The sequence below is a fragment of the Macaca nemestrina genome, chromosome 1 (genome assembly GCF_043159975.1).
Source record: "Macaca nemestrina isolate mMacNem1 chromosome 1, mMacNem.hap1, whole genome shotgun sequence".
NCBI classification, from domain to species: domain Eukaryota; kingdom Metazoa; phylum Chordata; class Mammalia; order Primates; family Cercopithecidae; genus Macaca; species Macaca nemestrina.
The window spans coordinates 35865895-35885498 of record NC_092125.1 but is presented as its reverse complement, the minus strand read 5'-3'; the positions used below and the strand labels follow the sequence as shown (position 1 = coordinate 35885498).

Sequence of the window (19604 nt, the reverse complement as noted above, 5' to 3'; positions counted from 1 at the left end):
ACCATATTCAAACCATGTTCAAAAGAACTTTCATGAATGTCAACTCCTTCTAGCTGAGATAAGTGACCAACTGTGTGCTTCTTGGAATACCTAAAACATATGTCTGCATCAAGTTATTTCAGTTGGAGGGTCTGACATACTACAAATAAGTCCATGGTCATGGATTTGACCTTTTGCAGACCAATTGCTTTGAGTCTATACTCCTGCCCTTCCCTCATTCACTTGGAAATATGCCATTAATCAAAAGGAGTACCATTTGAACAACAACTAAGTTTTTGAAGGACAGTCTTAAAGGCATAAGGACTCAAGGCATTTAATATGCGCTAAGTAACGTTTAAGGTATTATATAAAATTTATGTAAAAAGATTTTAATACCTTTAATACATTGAAGGTAGCAACACAGCAGTAGAACTTAAAATTATAAGCTATATTTCACATACTAGAGGCAGGAATTACTTTCCAGGAAGTCTTCACCAATTTGGCACTAAGTCTCAGGCCTTTAAAAACATTTCATATTCTTCTAGGAATTCAGAGTAAGAAAACATTCAGAAGTTTGGTTCAAAGATTTGTGCACAAGGACAAATCAGTAAAGTGTTAAAATTTTTGAAAAATGTTAACATCTAAAATAGAATAATGGTTAAATGTTAGTCATTAAAAATTATATTTTCATATTATAAAGTCTCAATAATAAAGCTGTGTGATACTGGCACATGAATATAAACAGACCAATAGAAGAGAATAGAAAATCTTGAAATAAACCAAAATATAAATGCCAATCTTGTATTGAACAAAGAAGTCTTCTTAAATCAGTAGGAAAAAGTTGGATTCTTCAACAAATGATGGTAGGACAACTGGAAAGCCATCTTTTAAAAAATGAAATTGGATCCGTATCTCATATTTAATACCACACTGGATCAAAGATTTGAATGTAAAAAATAAAACCAAAGAAATACTAGATAAACCAAGAGATAATTATTTTATAACCTTAGAATAGAAAAACCCATTCTTTTTTTTGTCCCCCAAGGGTATTTAGGTACTTAGGGTATATAGAGGGGGGAAAAAAAAGAATGGGCTTTCCTATTCTGAGGTTATAAAATAAAGGTCCAGAGAACTCCTAGGAAAGGCCATTCTAACTATGACATAAAACCAAAAAGCCATAAAAGAAAAACCTGATACATTCAATTGTATAAGAATCATTTCTTCATAAGGGTGGGGGGAATACCATAAGAAAAATGAAAATACTGACAACTGTTGCAGATAAAAGGTTCTTTACTTAAATACTAAGAGTACCTTAGCATGCTTTAATATACTTATAGTGCCTACAAATCACTACGAAAAAGATCCAAGAACCCAATAAAAATGGGCAAAAGGTATGTACAGTTCACAGAAAAGGTTATATTTAAATGGCTCTTAAAAATGAAAAGATGTTCAATCACGCTTAATGTAAGAGATATTAAAAAATTAAATTAAGACACCATTTTTACCTGTCAGATTGCCTGATTCAAAATTTCGTGATAATTCACTGTGTGTGGGGAGACAGGCACTCTCATATGTTGCGGGCGAAGTACAGATAGGTAGGGCAATTTGGCAATATCTTTCAAAATTACAAATACATGCACGTACCTTTGACCTAGCTATTCTATGAATTTTTCTTACCGATATACTCATACACAAGCAAAATGGCTTATACTCAAGATTATTCACTTCAGAATCATGTGTACTAGCAAAACTTGGGGAATAACTAAATGAGTTATGGTTAATTCAGGCATTATGCAGCCATAAAAAGAATGAGTGACCTCTTTACAAAATGAAAGGAAAATATGTCTGAGATACATTAATAAGAGACGGGCAGAGGAGGAAGGAAGAAGGAATCTCAAAGTGCAGATAAAAATTAATTCTAATGAGTTATCATATGTGTAAAAATAGAGAAAAATGCATATATACAGTAAAAACCTATGATATCACTTCAGATATAAAGCAATTTACTGGCTCCAGACCCCCAGAACTCATGGCCAACTTCATTTGCAGGTTTGTTCTGGTCATTTCACTAACCTTACAGAAATACAATCCTGAATTTTTTGTTATGGCAGGATTTTACATAACTATCTATCTCTATATTTGTTTCTATGCACATGGAATAGGTATGGAAAGATACATAACAATTCCAAGTATTTGTTGATTGGGAAGAGGGATAATGCCTGCCAGATGGCAAGTTGTAGAGGCAAGGAGGAAAGGTAAGAGAGAGCGCATGGAATATCTTTTTATACTCTGAATTTTGGAACAAAGGAATGTATTACCTATTTTTTAAAATAAATTAATAAAAATATATTTGGAAAAATGAGTTAATGTTTTCAATAACATGAGAAAATACACTTAAGAGAAAAAAGTAGAATGTAAAATATATACAGTATGATACCAAATATGTATTAATACAAAAAAAATCTGTACACAAAAAAGACTGGAATAAAACACAATAAAATATTAAAAGAATAATTATCTCAGCCAGGTATGGTAGCACAGTCATGTAGTCCCAGCTATTCGGGAGGCTGAGGTGGAAGGATCCCCTGAGCCCAGGCAACGGAGATTACGTAAGCTAGGACTGCGCCACTGCACTCTAACCCAGGCATGAGCTGTGACTGGCCCACTGCATTACTCTGGGCAACAGAATGAGACCCTGTCTCTAAAACACAATATTAAAAAAAAAAAAATAGTTATCTCTAAGAGGTGGAATTATAAATGATTTTAAGTTTCGCTTTTCCTAAAATTCTAATTCTTTATATTAAGCACAAATTATATTCATAATCAGAAAAAGGGTATTAATTTTTAATGACAGGAATCAGAGGTTAGAAATTCAAGTGGAAGGTACAAAGTTATTAGGCATTATTCAGGGTTCTAAGCATCATACATGAAATTCAAATTTCCTTCAGACATCACTTCCAATCACAGCACCAAAAAAAGTACGGATAATGAGCTTAGGAAAAATATGAAAAAAAAATCTCATCTGTCCTCTGGTCTATCTCTTAAGGATTATTATGAAATTATTCTCATCCTCCTACTTTATGGATGTTTTGTCCATTTTTGTTTTCTGTTACCTAGGTAATGGTATTTCCAGCATTTCCCTTAAAAGGCTGTGAAACGAACAATCTGGTATTTCTCACTGTCGAGTTTTCCTGACCTTCAGCTTTCAGAGGCCATCTCCCTAAGGGAAAGCAGTAAGATCTAGAAGCTAAATCAGGAGGCTCAGGAATCTGAAGTTAAGAGTTCCAATCCTGACAAACTGTAGAGTCTGTCTCCAATTTTGGGAATAAGCTAAACTTCCTGAGCCAGTTTCTTTAATGAGAAAACCTAAAGGTTTGCTTTGAAAAATATCAAAACCTATTGACTTCAAGGTTTCATTTTAACTTTTCAGACTATTTGTCTGAATTTTGTTTTCTTTTCTATGTTGAATATTTTCCTCTCACTAAATTTTTCACTCTCTCAATCAGTATCTGTAAGTATTACCAATCCCTTAGACTCAGGGATGGAAGTAAGGAGTACTTTTAGAAAGTCTGCTACAAGTGACACAATGTGAACGGAACTTGAGCAATGTTGAAGATAATTTATGGAGGGGTAAAAATAAAATCAGGATCTAAATTGAACCCTTATGAGCAAAGCCAACAAAGACAATTAATTGATATTACTAACACCCAGTAAGGGAAGGTAAAATTCAGACGTCTCATATCTGAACCCAGCTGTAGAGATTAGGAAAACGATAACTTCCGTATCATAGTCTAGTAGCAAATAAAATGTTGTTATGCCTTCAAGGGTTCAATTTTTATTTCTTTTGTTTACTGTATACTCACTAACACCACTGCACTGGGCCTCAAGACTTCTCTTTTTCCTTCTATTTGTGTACCACATTACTTCTTGATGGGCTGCCCTCTCACTATAAAATCAACTACATGAAATTTGCAAAATTTGCAAAATCAACTACAGAAAATTTGCAGGGTTTTCTATATACTAGCCTTAGAAGTACTTGACAGCCTTTGGGAAGAAAGGAATTTTTACAAACATCAGACAGCAATCATCCCTCTGCCAAGACAGGGTGAAGCAATTTTAGTAGTGCCCTTAGCACACTTCAAACTCCTCCTCCTGGTTAACAAGACCAAACAACTCTCTAGTTGGTTAAAAGTTTTTCCAATAGGGAGGGACAACGGAGCAAACAGGTGAAGTTTTTCTGAATTAACTGTCATTAGTTGAATGCTTTTTTGTGGTTCACCTACTTAAAAGGTGATCAAATCTCTTTGTGCTACTGAAGAAAGCAACTGCAAAGAACAATTACATAAACCCTCTATTTCAACTTACCTCATCCTTCCTTCTAATGAAACAAAGGATCAGAAACCACTACCTTGCCACCATTTCCTTAGTAATCTTAGTAAAGCCTACTATGTCATGTGACTCTCATCTTTTTCTTAGCAAACCACAGAAATTTCATTCAATATAGTAGGACACAACTGTATATACCAATTTTTTTTTTTTTTTTTTTTTTTTTGAGACTGAGTCTCACTCTGTTGCCCAGGCTGGAGTGCAGGACACAATCTCGGCTCACTGCCAGCTCCACCTCCCAGGTTCATGCCATTCTCCTGCCTCAGCCTCCTGAGTAGCTGGGATTACAGGCACGTGCCACCATGCCCTGCTAATTTTTGTTTTTTTTGTTTTTTGTATTTTTAGTAGAGACAAAGTTTCACCATGTTGGCCAGGCTGGTCTCAAACTCCTGACCTCAGGTGATCCGCCCACCTTGGCCTCCTAAAGTGTTGGAATTATGGGCATGAGCCACTGTGCCCAGCCCATTTTTTAAAATGTGTTCAGTAAATGTTATTACCTGAAAAAGATAAAGGATATCCACACAAACTATTCTCAAAGAGGGGTGTTCTAGAACTTTATATTATTTATGTCCAAAGATGTGTACAGATCCTCAATTCCATATCTGCAATTCCTAAATCAAAAAAGCTCTGAAAAGCAAAAGATTTTATGAAACTTTTCTTGCAGTAAAGTCTGACCTGCACTGACATAAGGCTATTTATAGTCTTTATACCACTTGGTATGAATTTTTTTTTTTTTTTTTGAGAGAGTGTCACTTTGTCGCCCAGGCTGGAGTACAATGGCGCAATCACAGCTCACTGCAATCTCCGCTTCCTGGGTTCAAGCTGTTCTCCTGCCTCAGCCTCCTAAGTAGCTGGGATTACAGGTGCATGCCACCACGCCTGGCTAATTTCTTTGTACCTTAGTGGAAATGGGGTTTCACCATGTTGGCCAGGCTGGTCTTGAACTCCTAATCTCAAGCGATCCACCTGTCTTGGCCTCCCAAAGTGCTGGGATTACAGGCATGAGCCACCACGCCCGGCCTATTCATTTGTTTACCTGCAGAAATGTTAACTAACTGTCTAGTCCAAATGGTTGTGGAAAAGAGATTGTGGATGTATAATTCTATTCCCCAAAAATATTTTCACTGTTTGAAAATCAAATAGCAATAAACCAACATGATAGAGGGTAGAACAATACTAAGATGTTATAAATGAAACTATCATCTACATTAATAGAGCACACAATTTATATAAGACATACAAATTTTCTCTCAAAAGAAGAAAAAAGAGAGCCATTTAAAGTCACTTAAACAGTACATGCCTAGGCATTCTTAGAAGTTCTTTCTGATTTCAATGAAAAACTGTCTACTCTTAATGTGTTTTAAGGTATTTGGAAATCACTGGAAACTAATAACATCAACAAGCCCATGCCACATCCTAAGTATTGAATTCAAGCTTAAGATTCCAAACATTTCTAAAATATGACTACTCAGGTATAAAGATTCAATCAATAGTTGAAGAAATTAAAACATTTAAGTAACATGAACATGTTTGGGGATGTATTTTATACACATTCACTGATTTTCTTCTAGCAATACTAGTTGCAACATTTTAAATAAATTTAGAGACATACCCTCCAGAAATGTAACTTTTAAAAATCTCATCCTGTGTCGTAATTGGTGAGGCATAAGCAGTATCACATAATACAACCAGATAAGGCTTCTGTCTCATCAGCTCATATTCACTTCATGAACTTTTATTAATTCTTACCAAATTCCCGCTAACACATTTCTGGAATTAAAAGGTACTTAATGATGTATGACTAATTCCCTTTTTCTTCTGTTTGCTTAAATAGTACTAGCCCTTTGAAATTTTCCAGCAGGTCCCTACGTTGTTATCAATAAACAATGAGCTGCATACACGCTTAATGCTAATAATGTTGATGCTATTCATTTTCTTAACAGAATATTTTACCTAATTCCTTCTGATAATATTAAAATGTAAAAGTACAAGATTTCTTGTTGATCCCTTTCTTGTGCTGATTATATTTCCCTTCTAACTCTCCAAGAGCATATCTGAACACATACTTGCAGATCTGTCACACTGATGAGTGCAGAGCTCCACCGCAAGAAGTCCTAGAGATTGGGATCTTAAATTTCTCCCAGAGTGTCCTACACTCCCCACCCATTCATGGTAAAGTATTTAATTTTAATGTTCTCATTGTTTACCAGAAAGCACAGACAGTGAGGCTGGCTTCGCCACTCCCGTTTCCTTTCGCTATGCTGCTGAGCTTTTTCAGCCAATTGACTTTGCTTTGAGGCTATAAATATCTGAAAAATGTTCTGCATTTGATGCTCTTGGATTCTGTATCCATATTTAGCTGTTTGTGGCATGCCTTTGTTTAAGCTACTCTACCACCCATACAATCTGTCAGGTTGAGATCTGGATGGTCAAAGGACAAATGGATCAACATTCAACAGACATTGACTTACTATGAGCAAGGTACCAATCTGGCAGACAAGTTGACAATGAAGGGGGTGGCAAGATAGGAATACAAAGATAAACAAGGCTCCCTGATGTCAAAAATTGTATAGTCTTGACAAGGCATGGGCACAATTTATAATACTGGAATACAACAAATGAAACATTTTACAACTAAAAGAAAATGAAGATTAGGACAGACAGCATAAATATTTTTCTCTCAGCCACGTCTCAAAAATGTGCATTAGTTTGTGTTCTAAATATAGATCCACCTATTATAAAGCTCTGAACATATTCCAGAAAAGTTTTCCAAATCATGGCAATACACAAAACCCTGAGTATATGTATTATGACAATATATACATATGTACACAATATATATGTATTATCAACCAAGGAGCCAAACCTATCAACAACAAACTCAAAATAGTCCCTAGTCTTCAAACTTTGTGAGGCAAACTAATAAAATATTGTTTCTAAAGGTTCCTGTTAAGATGTTCTTTGGGGGGTTACTTCTGTTGTTGTTTGTTCCCATCATGATTTGAAACAGAAGTATACTGCAGGAGATGTAAACTGCACTTAATAAAGCTCCTAATTATTACCCTATCTTTAGAACCCACATGGCTATGTAGGTTAGGTCTCAAAACTGGATGAGCTAGACCTAAGCAACATCCCCATACTTACTTCCTATCTTGTGAAAACATTCCAAATAAATAAACATCTGCCTTCAATATATCTTCTTTGAAAACTCAGTTCACTGACCTTTTGATAAAACTGCTCCCCAGAATCTCCTGACAATCATGATTTAAATACATAAGTTAAGGGCTTGGTTAATGCCTGGCCCAAAGAGCCAAGATAAAGATTATAGGCCAACCTGTAGGTAAAATAAAGGGCCAAGCCACAGAATCAGACAACTTTAAAACTAAAAGGAACCACAGACACCAATTACTCCAGATTCCACTTTTAAGCTGAAACCTAGAGATTATGAGTTAAAACTACTTGCCCAGAGTTAGACAACCAATCTGTGGCAAAGCCAGAATGAAACCAGGTTCTCCATGCCCAATTATATACTCTAAGTTTCTAGTTGTGTCCTCTAGACTAGGTTCCCAATTTGTAGATTTCCCTAAAACATGTTAGACTACACTCATCAAAGTCTCTTTAAATTGTGAGAACCTAGATGATCCAAGACAATGAAGGTTTTGAACACACAGACAAGAAACAAGAAAAACAAAACTAGTGTATTCTCCAAATTGTTTTTCTACATTCTATTATTTTTATTTCAAAGTTTTTACTTCAAAGTTTTCAAACATACACGCTGTTCATACAATAAGCAACTTAAAACTAGCTAAGGACATAGCCAAGAGTCATCCAATAGTTCTGAAATATTTACATCAAACTAAAGACAACAAAATAGTATCCAGGATGCGCTGCCTCAAAGGAAGGAAAGTAGCAACACTAAACAATAAATAAAAACAACTTCTGTTTAATTGAGAAAACAAAAAAAGTTACAATGCAGTGGAAAGTCTGCATTAGGTCACAGAAATGCAAGGCATGGTATGTATGTGTGTGTGTGATGTCTGATATGATGTCTTGAAATCAACTGAACTATGCAGAAAGAAAACTTCTAAGTCGTGGTCACTCTTGAATAACAAATATATATCCTGTTCACAAGGACGAAAGAAAAAAACATAATGTAAACTTGCTCTCTGTCTCTCTCTCTCTCACACACACACACAATATACAATATATATTTCACAAATCAACCCCTAGGAATGAACTACAAAACAACATACGTTTATAGACGTTTATGTCCTTACAAACGAAGAACGATAGTTAACACCAGGTCCAGAGAACCCAGATAGTTTTGGATACTGAAATACTGAATTATCATATAAACGTATTCTTAGAGTAGCATGGCCCTATTTCTAACATCACACAAAAAAACAGTATGCCAAACAAGTGCGTAAGGAGAGGAAGATGATAGAATGAGAAAACGTTGTAACTACAATATACTCTAATTCATATGCACTTTCAGATTCTCATCAACCTTTGTTATAAATGACCAGCTAAGTGGGATTAGCAGGCAGACCGAAAATAGGGCACCAAAGTTTGTAATATAATTTGCTGAGAACAAACTGGGCGACCTTGCATCGTCTTCCACTCCTTTGCTTTAAGTCTTCCGGTAAGTAGAGTAACATCAAGAAACAACCAGCAAAATACAGAGTGGTACAGAAATAAATCCTTAAGACCTAGTTATAAGAAGAATTCCTCGATTTTTATGATTAAAAGGGCCACTAGTGATGATTTAATCCAATCCGCTCACTTTACAGATGAGGAATCACAAGCCAAAAATGTGACTCGAAAGCCTGTAATCCCAGCACTTTGGGAGGCCGAGACGGGCGGATCACGAGGTCAGGAGATCGAGACCATCCTGGCTAACACGGTGAAACCCCGTCTCTACTAAAAATACAAAAAACTAGCCGGGCGAGGTGGCGGGCGCCTGTAGTCCCAGCTACTCCGGAGGCTGAGGCAGGAGAATGGCGTAAACCCGGGAGGCGGAGCTTGCAGTGAGCTGAGATCTGGCCACTGCACTCCAGCCCGGGCTACAGAGCAAGACTCCGTCTCAAAAAAAAAAAAAAAAAAAAAAAGTGACTCGATCTGCCGCAAATCACACAGCCATTTAGTGGTAGAACTGAGGCAAGAACTTGGATCTCTGGACTACTAGTTCTATGATCTTTCTAACAGTGATGGACATGAAGTCTTGAAATCAACTGAACTATACAGAAAGAAACCTTCTAAGTCTTGGTCACTCTTGAACAGTAAGCATATACTCTGTTCAGAAAGATGAAAGAAAAAAACATAAGGTACTTGATCACTAAAGGCTTAGATGCACACGACTGCACGATAACATCTTAACATTGTGTTTGATCCCAGGTGCTTCAAATTTGCCATCTTATACTCAGCCACATTACTAATGTCTTTTGTAGTCACGTGAGCTAGGCGATAAACATCTTGCCGTTTCAATATTTTGGAAAGCCACAGCTCAGTCCTGAATGCCAGGCTATAAATCCTTAAGCTATGAGTTTTCAAAACCAGCATGGTTTTAGTGCTGCCACAAGGCTCACACTAATAGAATCTCATCATTCAGTTTTAATTAAAGAGGTGGTTACCAGGAATGCAGAAAGGGAAAGTTTTAGTGTGTTCATCACTTTTAACCTGCTGAGTGGCAACCCAGTCACTTTACAACGAGATTCAGAAACAATAGTGTAATCTGAAACAATCCACACCCGTTGGAATAAGTGGTTGCTTTTAGAGAGTGAGGTTCAGGCAGAGGTTATAGATTAGTCTGCTCCCATCAAATACATAGTTTGGATTTTTTTTTTCATTCATTAGCTTATTCTCTGCGTTTTCATAATATCTTGGCTTCCAGTCTTGCCTCATTCAACAAGAAAAAGAGACGAAAACCCATTCACTTGGTTTCAAGGAGTTTTCCATCATACCTGCTTGAAGACTGATTGCCTGGCAGTTCCGCTGGAGTAATCGCCTAAGCATTACGTCTTGGATAGCCCAACTCCCGCATTAAACTTACTGCAGGTGTCTGAAAAGGTCCAAAGACCATACTGAGTCACATCCCTGCCCAAGTGAGTCTGAAGAAACTTGTCAGAAATGCACCCCCAGAACAAAAGGGATGTGGAAAACTGACCTAGCACGGATGATGACTGGGAATGAGCCTGAGACTTAGGGAATGAATTTCAGCCCAAGCAAAAATAGGAAACACCAGCCTGTAAGACGGCCTGTGATCCTTACCGTACACCCGGACCCAGCTCTGTTGTTGGCACACGGACTCCAGAAGGATCCGATCCAACATGCCACCGGCCACGGCTCCACTGACTGGGACAACCGCGTCCAGTTCCTCCGGGGGCAGCGGCGAGTCGGACTCCAACGCCGGGAACATCTCCGGCCAGGACAGCGCCTCCGCGGCTCCTCCGGACGACTGAGAGAGCTCCATGGTGCCCCGGGGCGGGGGGGGTGGGGGGACGAGGCGGCGGCTTCGGGGCGGGCGGGCGCGCGGCTCCGCGTCCTGCCTGCGGGAAGGGGAGGAGGAGGAGAGCGCGCCGCGAGGGCAGGGACCCGAGCGGCAGCCGAAGCAGACACCTCTCACCTCCTTCCCGGTTGCCCACTGCCCAAGGCTCGGGCGCTGCAGCCCACCTGCAGCCGGCGGGCGGGACCCAGGCCGGGAGGAGGATCCAGCGTGGCCCCGACCAAGGGTGGGTCCGGGCTCAGGTGTGTGTGGGTCTCTCCCGGGAGAGGACGCAGAAGAACCCGGGAGGGGAGGCTCGCCCTCCCACCTCCTCGGAGCCGCCTTCTTCAGCCCCGCTGGCGTCTCTCGCGGTCAGACCAAGCTCTGGCTGGGGATGGAGCGGGGCCGGGCAGGGCTGGGCTTGGGGGCGTCGCCGCCAGGGGCCGCCCCCTCTGACCGGCTCCAGCCGCCGCCGCCGCCTCAGAAGCTCCGAGTGCCAGTTCCCTCAGCCTGAGGAGGGATGGGGGGCGATGGCTCCGGGTTCTAGCCCGCCTGTCCTCGGCCCCCACTTCTGGAATGAGCCGGCCCGCCCCCTAACTCTCAGGCCACAGCTCCGGCCGCAGCTCTGGCTCCGGCTCCGCGGCGGATCCCACAAGCCCGGCAGCCGCGGCGGTGGCGGTGGCAGTGGCGGCGGCAGGCGGCATCCCAGGGTGATAGGCTGAAGCAATCGAGCGCCGAGAGCCCGGCCGCGTGTGCACTCGAGTAACGAAGCGGGGGAGGGACTGCGCCAAAGGCAGGAAAAGTCGGACACCGAATTATTCATCCGGCCTGTCCCGCCTACTTTCCAAATACCCTCCCGGGAAGAGCAGGGTATTGAGCGGTCCGGGTCTCTGCAAAGTAAAGACCGTTTGAGAAGGCGGGGAGGTAAAGGGATGCGGGAAATTTAAACAGAAAAGAAAGGAGCTTCCCTTCCTTCTCACACCTTTCCTATTTATTTGTTTCTTTCTTTCTTTATGGGCCAACGTTTCTTTCTTATTGGACGAAGAGATGGAAGAAGCTGCTTTATCTTACAGTCACCCAAGGGGGACCGCCGCCTTCCTTCCCAGAGTGGAGTGGCAGTGGGTCCGGGATTCTGGGATATGCACAGGGTCTGCACCCTGCGCCCTGTCCGCGCTGAAGCTGGACTTGTCATTGGTTTACAACAGCATGGTGAAGAAGTGTGGTGTGGATGGATGGACGGGCCTCTCAGGCACATGAAATGCTCAAAAGCCCAGTATTAACCAAACATGTTTCTCCGTTTTGTCTTTGATCTTTGTGCAGTGTGTTGGCTTTTTTCCTTTAATGATGTCACTTGTATTTTATTTTTGGTTTATTTGTAGACTGTCCCTGTCCTTGGCCGTGGCTTTACTTTTATGTCCACCCAAGGCGAGATTCACCAGTTTAGGTTTAAGAAATTTCTGACAAGTTAACAATAATTTCAAACTTGAACAATAATAACTTAAACCGTGCCTTGCACATAGTAGATCTCCAACAGTGTTTCTTGTATGTGGCTACCTAATGTGAAACGAGATTTTTCGTAACGCTATTTTTAATACTTTTTGGGAGGTTCTTTAGTCCCCCCCCCCCTACTTTGCACAAAGAGACTGATCTACAAGGGGTCCTGTTAATTTTCTGGTTTTGTGATGTCCTGGCATATTGTTTGGGCTTACTGAGAGTTAACAAGGATGTATTTTGTGAGTTTCTTCGAACTCTTATTTAGAGTAATAGTATTTCAAAGCAAGAAATGTTTTAGAGATAACCTCATTCTGCCTCTTGTTTAACAGGTGAGGAAACTGAGGAAAAACCAGCTTACCTGGCAAATCAACCACAAGTACAGATAGTTCCACAATGACTTGATGGATATTACTTCAACTTTGTTCCCTCAAGAACCTTTTGTGATTAAGCTTGTTGATCTGTGGCTTGATGGTTTACTGGAATGGTCCTTTTTAATATCTAGGACCCTGCTTCCTTGCTTACTAGACTGGCTGCATAGTCAGTCTTCCATGTGTAAACAATAGTGTGTGCTTTAGTGGATAAGAGATGTTGAAGTCAGGAGATTGCCGAGCTCAGCACTGAGCAGACCTAGAGCATTTGTATTTATACTAAATTAATGCCATGGTAACATAAGTTAGAGAGCAAGTGAAAATGGCATCAAATGTACAAAGTTGAGTATCTCTTTACTAGTCAATGTATAAGGAATTTATTTACCCAAGCAATTATCTTAAAAACAGCATTACAAGTGGTATGCGAAACGTTTCCAGGATTTATTTCCACATTTGCTCTTTCCGTGGCATCATCCATTCCTGAGCTCAAGAAAAGGCCTCTGCCAACCCGCAGTAATCCTGCTTTTTTAACTGTAAGTTCTGGGATACATGTGCAGAACATGCAGATTTGTTACATAGGTAGACATGTGCCATGGTGGTTTGCTGCACCCATCAACCCATCATCTAGGTTTTAAGCCCTGCATTCTTTAGGTATTTGTCCTGATGCTCTTCCTCCACTTTCCCCCATCCCCCGACAGGACCCAGTATGTGATATTACCCTTCCTGTGTCCATGTGTTCTCATTGTTCAACTCCCACTTATGAGTGAGAACAGGCAGAGTTTGGTTTTCTGTCATGTTACTTTGCTGAGAATGATGGCTTCCAGCTTCATCCACGTCCCCGCAAAGGACATGAACTCATTCCTTTTTATGGCTGCATAGTATTCCATGGTGTATATGTGCCACATTTTCTTTATCCAGTCTATCATCAGTGGGCATTTGGGTTGGTTCCAAGTCTTTGCTATTGTAAATAGCGCTGCAATAAACAGATGTTTGCATGTGTCTTTATAGTAGAATGATTTATAATCCTTTGGGTATATACCCAGTAATGGGATTGCTGAGTCAAATGGTATCTCTGGTTCTAGATCCTTGAGGAATTGCCACACTGTCTTCCACAATGGTTGAACTAATTTACACTCCCACCAACAGTGTAAAAGCGTTCCTATTTCTCCATAGCCTTGGCAGAATCTGTTGTTTCCTGACTTTTTAATAATCACCATTTTCACTGGCGTGAGATGGTATCTCATTGTGGTTTTGATTTGCATTTCTCTAATGACCAATGATGATGAGCTTTTTTTCATGTTTATTGGCTGCATAAATGTCTTCTTTTGAGAAGTGTCTGTTCATATCCTTTGCCCACTTTTTGATTTTTTTTTTTTTTTCTTGTAAATGTAAGTTCCTTGTAGATTCTGGATATTGGCCCTTTGTCAGATGGGTAGATTGCAAAAACTTTCTCCCATTCTGTAGGTTGCCTGTTCGCTCTGATGATAGTTTCTTTTGCTATGCAAAAGCTCTTTGGTTTAATTAGATCCCATTTGTCAATTTTGGCTTTTGTTGCAATTGATTTTGGTGTTTTAGTCATGAAGTCTTTGCCTATGCCTATGTCCTGAATGGTATTGCCTAGATTTTCTTCTAGGGTTTTTACGGTTTGGGGTTTTACATTTAAGTCTTTAATCCATCATGAATAATCTTACTTTTTAAATCCAAACCCTCCAGATACTGGTCCCTGCTTCACCTCTCTATCCTGACCCTAGACTAGCAGCAGGTTATTATCTAATTGCCTAAGTAGTAGTATGTCTGAAATTTATCTAATGTTCATAACTTCAAAATAGAATACTTTCACAGGCCAGGCACAGTGGCTGACACCTATAATCCTAGTGCTTTTGGAGGCTGAGGCAGGAGGACCACTTGAGCCCCAAGAGTTTGTGACCAGCCTGGACAACATAGTGAGACCCTCATCTCTACAAAAAAAGTAGAAAAAAAATTAGCTGGGCCTGGTGGAAAACACCTGTAGTCCCAGCTACTCAGGAAGCTGAGGCAGGAGAATCACTTGAGGCCAGGAGTTTGAGACTCCCGTGAACCATAATGGCACCACTACACTCCAGCCGGGGCAACAGCATGAGACCCTGTCTCAAAAAAAAAGAAAAAGAAAAGAAAGAAAGAAAATCCTTTCACAACCTGAACAATAATTATGTGAGATAAGTAGAACCAGTATTTTAAAATCACCATTTAGAAAATTTAAAAAAAAAAATTAAGCATAGAATTTTATTAAGCAACCTACCTAAACATGGCTACTTAGGAGATTGAGATTAAAACTCAACTCTCCTAATTTTTAATTTCATTAATGGATCTGGATTCCTGAAGAGGAGTTTTCTTTGGTGTTCTGACATTTGTGGAACCACAAATAATATTTCATGGTTTTTGCAAATTATCATTTAAGAAAAATATTGAAGAAAATATCCCAAAAAATAAGAAAGAAAAAACAAAAAAGTTGTAAACCAATTTGCATTGCTGGGAGGCAGTTAATCCTGCTTGAACTTACACCAGTGATATCTCCCCGGAGCCAACTCAGATTTTAATGTGAATATAAATCCTTGGCTGATGAAGTCTTAGTTAACACTGTAGTTTACAAACAGCCCTTTATGTGTGAACAAGAAAGCTAAAGTCTCACTCCCCTGCCTGCCTTCTCCCCTCCTTTTTCCTCCAGGTTCTATAGCTTTGAACACTAAGCTCCCAGAGGTGATCTACATATTTACTATCATTGGAATTCATAACATCAAGAATCAAACCTAAGTCCCCGGATAAGTGGGAACTCAAAATTGGGTAACTATTGAGGGGAAGAAGTAATAGGTTTCCTCTGTCTAAAAAACAAATGCTGGCACAAATCTGAGGTTTCTAAAAGACAGAACGAGGCCTTTGGTTCTGAATACACATTGCCAGTAATAAAGAGAAATATACACTACCAATAGTCAATATAAGGGGAGATGAGGGTTTGGAATCTTGGCTGTCATAAAACAGGACCGGGTGTGGGTCCGGTTTTCTTCTTCGTTCACTTGTTAGTGCGCGCGCGCGCGCGCACACACACACACACACACACACACAGACACACACATACACAGACACACACACACACACACAAGGTTCCCTCTTCACTAATGCTGGTAAGTATTTTCTTTCCTTCTAAGGCAGGGTCTTGCTCTGTCGCCCAGGCTGGAGTGCAGTAGTGTGATCTTGGCTCACTGCAACTTCCACCTCCCAGGCTCAAGTAATTCTCCGACCTCAACCTCCCAAGTAGCTGGGACTACAGGTGTGTGCCACCATGCCTGGCTAATTTTGCATTTTTTGTAGAGATGGGGTTGCCCCATGTTGCCCAGGCTGGTCTCGAACTCCTGGGCTCAAGTGATCCACCTGCCTTGACTTCCCAAAATGCTGGGATTACAGGAGTGAGCCACCAAGCCCGGCCAGCTATTTTCTTAGAGCCATTCCCTTCTAGACTATGTAGGCACCACCTCTAAGCAGCTAATCCCCAAAACAGTAATGCAATTTTTAAACTGTGATTAGCCAGCTCCTCCCTTTCAATATCCCCTCTCCCTTTAGACACAGTGATGCAACACTCTCCTGATTATATTCTATAACACTGACTACGCCCAGTCTATCATAAGGAAGAATTCAGACATTTCCCAAGATTCTGCCATCTGTCTTCCTCTCACCTCACTCCCTAATTCCCTGGAGATCTACCCACTTCTGTGATTTCAGCTGTCACTTGGATAGTGTTGACTTTGAGAAACTCATCTTCAGCTTTATCCACAGTACTAGGGTCCTATCAGGAGTTTGTAAATGTTGAACACCTCAACCAAGATATGCTTCCTGGACTTCCAACTCGATGCGTGGAAAGTGACATCTTCATGATCTCCTTATCCCTTGCCCAAACACCCTTGCCTTCTTGAATTGGTTTTTTATGCTAGTAAAACTAGTGGGTTCTGCCTCAAACTTGCTTATACATGGAGTTACCTTTGAGTCCTCTCCTCCATCCTAGCTTGCATAAATCCAACCTGTGCTTTGCATTCGTATTGACCTAGTTAGCTTTCACCAGGATTATCGCATTAGCTTGTTAGCTGTCCTCCTTCCCCTGCCACCTTTCCATCTCCAATACTTTCTACTTTCTGTTGTAGGTGAATTATTCTACAGCACAGTTCAGACCAAATCACATCCAAGCTCAAAAAAAAAACAGCTCCTTATTGCCTACTAAGTAAAATATATGCTTTACAGAGCTTAAAAGGGCCTTCCAAATGTAGTCCCAAACCACTGTTGCTGCCTCGCTCATTGCATGTGCTCAGCGAACCCAATAGGCTCTCTGTTCTACAAATACATCCAACACTTTCCTTGCCCCTTGCCTCTGCTTGATTGTTTCTTCCACCTGGAATGGGAGTTTCTAGGGTCCCCATCAAATACCACTGTCCTCCTCCATCAAGTCATTCCCTATTCTCCAAGCTGGCAATTAGCCTCCTCTGAGTTCCTGTAGCATTTGTTTCTGTCTTCTGGAACCAATCACAGTATATATTATGGAATAGTCCTTTGTATCACTCTTTTTTTTTTTTTTTTTGAGATGAAGTCTCGCTGTCTTGCCCAGGCTGAAGTGCAGTGGCACGATCTCGGCTCACTACAAGCTCTGCCTCCCGGGTTCACGCCATTCTCCTGCCTCAGCCTCCTGAGTAGCTGGGACTACAGGTGCCCGCCACCATGCCCAGCTAATTTTTTTTATTTTTTTATTTTTCTGTATTTTTAGTAGAGACAGGGTTTCACTGTGTTAGCCAGGATGATCTCGATCTCCTGACCTCGTGATCTGCCCTCCTCGGCCTCCCAAAGTGCTGGGATTACAGGAGTGAGCCACCGCGCCCGGCCTGTATAACTCTTACTATCTGCTATTAGGTTATAGGCACCTTGAGGACAGAAACCTTGTTTCTGCCCCACAATGTCTTTCATAAATTAACCCCTCAATGAAACCAGAAGCCAAGAAACAAGAAATTATACTAAGGGTTTTTTAAATGTTTGGGGCTGCAAAAGATACTAAAATACCCGTTTAATAAGTCTAATCACGCAACTCTCATTTTCTCTCCTGCCCCTCTCCATTTTAAAAAGAAACATTCCTAGGCCCAGGAAAATGACATGATTGTGCTCACAAAACTAATGACAGAGGAAGGATTAGAATTCAGATCTCCTGAATCTCAATTCATTAGCCCCATCAAAAGATTCATTCCTTTCCATCCTTTTCTGTCCTTTAAATGGATATTTTTCTTGTTAATAAAGGTTTTCTCAGTAAAGTAATTTTATTCTTTTATATATTATTTAAGCTTAAAGCATTTGTGCCATATTCCTGGCCCCACATATAACTTTAGCAAAATTATACTTATTTTTTTTTAAACCAAAGGACCAAACAGAGACATCAGAGAAACATCTGGTCTGATTCATCAGGGTAGCAGCAACATTGCTATTTATACACGAGCACAGCCCTATCTTTGTAGCTCTCAGCTGTTCCTCATTGCTCAGTATGTTCCCCTTTTCAACCTTGTCTGTCCCTCATCACGATAGCATCCTGCATCCTAAGTCTTAAGCAGAATCTAATGCAATCATAGAGACTATATTTCCTACTCCCTAGAAGGGGTCTGTCTTGAAAAGGAAATATTTTTCTACTTTCTCAGTCTCTTTATTGAGGCGTATAGGACAACAAGCCTCAAGTGGTTGGGTGGCTGCCATTCATTCCACAGCATTCTGGGTAGAAAGAAATTGGATAGAAACCAAAGCTGTGGCATAAGTCAAATTTGGAAGCAGGTCAGGTAGAAAGGAAGTGAGTATTCTAAATGGGGAAACTGAGGTTAATGAGGAGAATTTAAGGAGCACTGATTCTCCTCATAGCAATTAGAAACTCCATGATCTTAGGGAGTCATCAGGACCAAAGGAAGGCTTAGGAATCTTCTTGGGTTTTGTGAGTACCCTTTTATATCTGGCCCATGTCCTCTAAGAGAAGGCCACTGTTTGTACTAACCAATGACAATATTGTTTGGAAAAGCAGTGGAACAGTCCAGAGACAAACAGATATCTACCAGTCACTTCTGGGAAAAACTCCTCCAAAATCATGACCTCACTTCAGCATTCAATTACAGGCATGCAAAAAAAGTAAAAATACTCAGATGGAATCACAATGGCCCCTGACATCAGGGCCTAATTAAAACCTTAGAGGTCCTAAGCACTGAAAATAATAAGGTGCCTCAACCCACCTAAAAATTTCTTTTGCAAAGTGTTAGGAAGAGCAACAAAGTTCTGTTTTATTTTTTCAGTGATAACCACTACAGAATTTACTTCAGAAATGGCAGATACCAAACTCTTAAAAGTTTTGTATGTATCTTAGTGTATTCCTACTTTTCCAGTGCCCTAAACGCCATATCTGTTGAGTAATCCAGCTCTTCTTGGAATATCCCAAGCCAACCATCTATTAATAAACACTGTCTATGAAGAGTGTAATCTTTAGCAAATTAATGTCTGTGTTTTTCTATTAACTATAGAGACACCAAGTTAGGTAACCTTAGCCAAAGAAAATGATCACTTCCTTAGCTTTGTTATTCTAATGAGTCCTCAAAAATGTGATTAAAAATCAGAACCAAATGATTCTAAAGAAGAGATTTAAAAAAATTATTCCACTGTCCTCCTATTACTCTGAGAGAAATATTAATTGGTCAATATGTGGAGGCTACACAACCATTTTCATTTTTCTCTCATATCTTAAAGATGTCAAGACATTGGTTATAATAGCTAGAGCCTATTTAAGACTTGTGAATAAAGACAAAAATACCCAAAATATATCTTTTGTAAGCTGTCATCTAAATATGGATGAAGAATCTCTT

At 40.1% G+C, this 19604-nt stretch overlaps 1 protein-coding gene across 4 annotated transcripts in view; it reads right to left on the bottom strand.

The window, feature by feature from the left end:
• LOC105484487 (RAS protein activator like 2) overlaps nt 1-10946 on the bottom strand; it is a 378824-nt gene extending 367878 nt beyond the window's left edge. The window contains exon 1 of one of the 4 annotated variants that reach the window (XM_011746151.3): nt 10633-10946. In XM_011746151.3, coding sequence (XP_011744453.1) covers nt 10633-10834 — 202 coding nt within the window. In that variant the 5' untranslated portion in view covers nt 10835-10946. The remainder of the gene's footprint in view (nt 1-10632) is intronic. The other 3 variants (XM_011746150.3, XM_011746152.3, XM_011746149.2) reach the window with 3 other exon arrangements.
• Between the last annotated feature and the right edge of the window lie 8658 nt (nt 10947-19604).